Source organism: Galeopterus variegatus, unplaced genomic scaffold (genome assembly GCF_000696425.1).
Source record: "Galeopterus variegatus unplaced genomic scaffold, G_variegatus-3.0.2 Scaffold14, whole genome shotgun sequence".
Lineage (NCBI taxonomy): Eukaryota > Metazoa > Chordata > Mammalia > Dermoptera > Cynocephalidae > Galeopterus > Galeopterus variegatus.
The window spans coordinates 717752-722796 of NW_007726125.1; the positions used below are offsets into that span (position 1 = coordinate 717752).

At 50.2% G+C, this 5045-nt stretch overlaps 1 protein-coding gene across 3 annotated transcripts in view; it reads left to right on the top strand.

The window, feature by feature from the left end:
• Window positions 1-1235: 1235 nt before the first annotated feature.
• The window catches only part of PRC1 (protein regulator of cytokinesis 1), a 28836-nt gene continuing 25026 nt past the window's right edge, over window positions 1236-5045 (top strand). For 2 of the 3 annotated variants that reach the window (XM_008564490.1, XM_008564547.1), the window contains exon 1: window positions 1315-1337. In XM_008564490.1, coding sequence (XP_008562712.1) covers window positions 1327-1337 — 11 coding nt within the window. In that variant the 5' untranslated portion in view covers window positions 1315-1326. Of the gene's footprint in view, window positions 1338-5045 lie in introns of all 3 variants that reach the window. The other variant, XM_008564439.1, reaches the window with a different exon arrangement.

Genomic DNA, 5045 nt, shown 5'->3' on the forward strand with positions numbered 1-5045 from the left:
TATAAACTCATGTAATTTGAAAGAAAACCATGTCCAGATGATCTCTATTTATTCACCAGTTGTGTGACTTGGGCAAGTCACTCAAATCTTTTTTAGTTTCCACCTTTGTACAACGGCGATAATACTTACCTAATAGGATTGTTGTGAAGATTTAACGGGATAAGTTGTGTAGAAAGGTACGTCGACCTAAAAGAAAAAACAGGCACAAATGTATCAATCAAAAAGTTTATCTGGGCCAGGATTGAAGACTGCAACCCCAGAAACACATAACTAAGTTGCCTTGGATATATGCCCTACATGGCAGCAGCTGCAAACAGATTTTGTGTTTTTTTATATCTTTATTTACATTGGTTCACCAAAAACATGAGCTACTAATTGGCTATACATTGCTCTTTGCGTAACAAATCCCAGGAACATTGCAACAAAAAGGAGGGTCTCATTGTATAATTAGTGATAATATTTGGGTAATCTATACCAGCAGGTAGTGCCAGGTAATCTGGAAACTTGCTACTAGAATGTACTTTTTAGCAGTTATCCTGGAAAAGGGTGAGAGAGATGTCATTGAAGCCTCATGTTCATCTCTCTCCGGGCCTGATAAGTTTAGCAGACCTCGCATTCCTTTGATTTTTCTGCGCTACTTTCCTTCTCTGGTACCAGGCCTGTGAGCAGGATTCAATGGTCCTTCCCTTTCCCTTTCCTGTATGGTTTCCTTCATCTGGGGAAAATTCCCACTAAAGATCACCTGGATGGGTGAGGAATTAAGGAGCTAGGCTTTCCTATCAACCCCGGCTCCTACGCCCCCAGCGGCTCTGGGCAGTGAGCGGTCCGAAGAGGCCTGACGACCGTGGCCTCTGGGCCACAGGGCGCACTTGGAATCAATACTGCGCGGGGTTGGGTGGGGCTCCGATGACGTTTTGGCTGGGAGGGACTTCCCTTCAAGCAGCTGCGAAGGGAGGAAAGTGAGCCACGCCCAGGCGTGCCCAGCGCACGCGCAGACAGTGACGCCAGCCCTCTCCGGCGCTCGAGCGTTTCCCACGCCCAGCTCGCGAGTCCCCGCCCGAACCCCCGCGCGCCCGCGACCCGACTCGCACTCACTTGTCGCCCGAGGGGCGGGGCGAGGGCGGGGCTTCGCGAGGAGCGACGGGACGGGGCACCAACCGCGGGGCTGCTTCGCTTCGGGGCTTGGTTTGAAATTCCGCGGGGCCCAACGGCTGGCGGTGCGGCCGCCAGGAGCGAGATCTCGGGTGTTCGCGGGTGGTTCCCGTGCTCGGGCCCGCGTGGAGTAGGTCGCGGGGCTTCGGCGCCCGACTGCTTGGAGCGTCCGCCATGAGGAGAAGGTGCGGTTGCGGTGGAGTGGAGGGACGCAGGAGGGAGCGACGCCTGTCCCGGTTGTGGGGCCGGTGCGGGGTCCGGGAGGCCCCCGTCGACCCGGGGCTAGGGCGTCTCTCTTAGCCCGCGCCGAGTGAGGCCGGGGCGCAGCCGGCCTCCGCCCGGGGTCTCGGCGCTGCCGGGCAGGGCCGGGAAGCGAGGGGCCGGTGTACGGCTGCGGGCCCGGGCGGGGTGAGGTGAGGCCTGTCGCGCTTTCCCCAAGCAGTCGCGAGTCGCTGCAGGGCCCGGCGCCGGGTGCTGGTGCCGGGACGCTGCGGGGCGGACGAGGCCCGTGGGTCCGGAGCGGCCTCCGTGCCTGGCGGTCCGCGCTGACGCCCGGGAGCCCCACCCTCCCCGCCCGCGGCGTCTCAGCACAGATGGCTCGTTCTAAGTCCTAGGCTTTTATTTTATTTTTTTATTTTAATTTTTATTGAATCAAAATTGATTATACATAGTTTGGGGTTTTCTTTTCTTTTCTTTTTTTTCCTATATAAAGATGACCGGTAAGGGGATCTTAACCTTTGACTTGGTGTTGTCAGCACCACGCTCAGCCAGTGAGCAACCGGCCATCCCTATATGGGATCCGAACCCGTGGCCTTGGTGTTATCAGCACCACACTCTCCCGAGTGAGCCACGGGCGTCCCTCATATTTTTGGGTTTCAACATTGAGATATGTTGATCAAATCAATATTACTAGCATATAGTTACAAATTGTAATTATTCTTTATGCCCCTTGTCTAATCCCGCCGTCCTCCTTCCTCTCCCCCTCCCCCCTCTAATCACCCTAGATTTCTTCTCTCCGTCTGAAAGAGTAATGGTTACTCTGTTGATTTGCTGCCCAAATGATCTGTCCAATGCTAAGAAGCGTGATCAGGTCCCCCAATACTATCATAGAGCAGATGTCTCTTCCATGACTATGAAATGGGCTCTGTGGAGACAGACATCCTCCTCCTATCTTTATCTCTGCTGGTGACGCTCCTTGTGACAACTCACTCCAGTGGCTGGCGGGCCATCTGCGTGGTGGTTGTGGCATCTAGCTGCCTCACGGCAGCCATCGTTATCATGATAGCTATGGTGGGCCACCCACGTGGAAGAAATGTTTTTGGCCTGCTCTGTGATGCTGGCAGTGTGCCTGGTTGTGGAGAGTGTCTAATCCCTAGTTCCATGCCCTGGGTTGCTGAGTGGGTCCCAAGGCACTAGCACGGTGTGCCTGGTTGTGGGAAGGGTTCTGGTCCCCTTCTCCATGCCTCAGGTCCTTGGGCGGACCCCGAAGTGCTGGTGTGGTGTGCCTGGTTGTGGGAGGGAGGTCCGGTCCCCTTCTCCATGCCTTGGGCCCTCAGGTGGGGCCCTGAGTCACTGTCACAGCATGCCTGGTTGTGGGAAGAGGGCGGGTCCAGTCCCTGGCTACTAGCCCTGGGTCCCTGGGTGGGCTCCTAGGCATTGGTGATGTGTCTGTATGTGGGAGTGGGGTCTGGTCCTTGGCTCCAATCCTCGGGTTCCCAGGTGGGGCCCCGAGGTGCTGGCAGTATGAGTGGTTGTGGGCGGGAGTCCTGCCCCTGGCTCCATGCCTCATGTCCCCTGGTGAACCCCAAAGCATTCATGGTGTGCCTGGGCCGGAACTAAGTTTTTGTCCTTTGTTTGCTTCTAAAACAGGGGAACTTTCTGTGGGAACCAGTACTTGAGCTGTGTTGTTGAGGTAAATTGCTGCTTTGCTGCTGTTTCCCTAGGGAAGGCTTTTTGTGCAGCTCAGGGTTTAATGGTTGACCTTATAGGTACTTCCGTCTCTCCAGATACTCGGTGCACCTGGGTTGTGTAGACACTGATCCGGGCCTGAGTTTTTTCATCAAACTGCACCCCATGCAACTCTGCATTCCTAACCAGTCTCCTCTGAGTGGTCCTTGCTGTGTCCCAGTGTTCTCCCGGTGGCCTGGTCTCCCCCACCGCTCGTGCTCCAAACACTTCCCATGGGACGGGCCCTGCGTGGGTCCCTTGTGATGACTCACTGGACTCTGAGTGTCTCCCCTTTTTTAGCTGTTCTGGCTCCTTATTCTTGCGTGGGTCCACGGGAACCCTGTTAGTGGTCTTGCTGTGCTGGGGGTGGCCAAGGCCCTCTTCTCTCCTTCCACCTCCAAGTAATTCCATCTAAAGGGCACAGCTGTGGCTTCTGCTGGCTCCTGCTCCATGTGCTCCAGCATTAAAGCAGCCGTGGCCCTAAACGGTGAGAGCAGTTTTTTCTTTCTCTCTTCGTGGTTTCTCCTGCCTTCGTGAACTCCGTAGGTCTCTCCTCCTCTTCACCTGAGCTCCAGTGGCCCCAGCTTGGCTGATGTTACATTTTTATAGTTGTAAATTCGTTGATTTGTGTGAGAGAGTGACGCTGGGGACTGTCTTCCACCATCTTGGCTGGAAGTCTAAGTCCTGAGCCTTTAAAGGTCATGTCTTCTTATTTCTCTGAAAGTAAAGTCACGACGTTTATTATCTTTGTTTTCTTTGTATCTGGCCTGCGGTATTAATGTCTTACTTGAATCAGGAAGATGGCTTGGTTTTCTTGCAAAGTAAGAAACTCCGATTATGGATCCTGTCATTTCAACAACTTCCCAGGCAGTGCTGGGGAGGGGTGTCCGACTTGAAATCGGGACCAGACTTGTGACACTGTCACTTACCAGCCTTGTGACTTAGCGCAAGATGGTAAATGTCAGTCTTCTTCTAAAATAATATCAGTGCATAGGACTTTTGTGTTAAAAGCTATACAAATGTAAATATTTTCTGAAAGTAGTGCGTAAAGTATTGTGGTGATTCAGTATTAAATTTGTAGTTACTGTTCAAACCAATTGCTCTAAGTCTTTGTAAGATTTCTCATTTCACGATTACTAATTCTGATCAGACTTTTTCAAATGCTTGCCCTCCGAGGAATAGGAATTGAATGCAAATCATTGGTACCATTGGAAAAAACAAATCTCAGTATGTTGTGGATTACAAATATCTTATTATCTAAAGGAAGTATATTTAAGCTGCAGTTGGTTTAAGCTAATGATGTATTCTGAGGACTAGTAAAACTTTAAATGACATTTACAGGAAACTCTCATTCAAAGGCCATTATGGATTGTTCAGGCTTTTTCTGCTTTCCAGAGAGTGAATGAAGGGAGAGAAAAAGTTTTCTATTAACTTTGATTCCAGGGTGACTGATATAACTAGACTTTAAAACAGAAACTGGGATCACTCTATCAACCAAAACCTGATTTTTGGGTAATCTGGATTTTAAGTATTCATATTTAGAAAGGACTGTGAAAAATAGTCCTCAAACATAATGGTTATCAGATTGGTAACTGAATTAACTATGGTTACTGATTCCTCAAACAAGTTGTACAGGAGATTAACAAAGCTCCTTCTCTGAAGGGCTATCTAGGAAAAATGGGGCAGTGGATCCGGAGGATTGGTGAAGGCTGCCTAAGGAAGGAAATCGTTTTAGAGGACCATATGCGATCTTTTCCAGTCCAGTCACTTACGTTGAAGAGACTGGAAAAATTGGCTCTTTTTACAACCTTTGTGTCTTTGGGTGGAATTGTATGCACCCTTAGTTTTTCAGTGATGTATTCTAAGAAAAGAATATCAGATTTGCTCTTTTTTTTTTTTTTTTTTTTTTTTTTTTTTTTTTTTTTTTTTTTTTTTTTTTTTTAAAA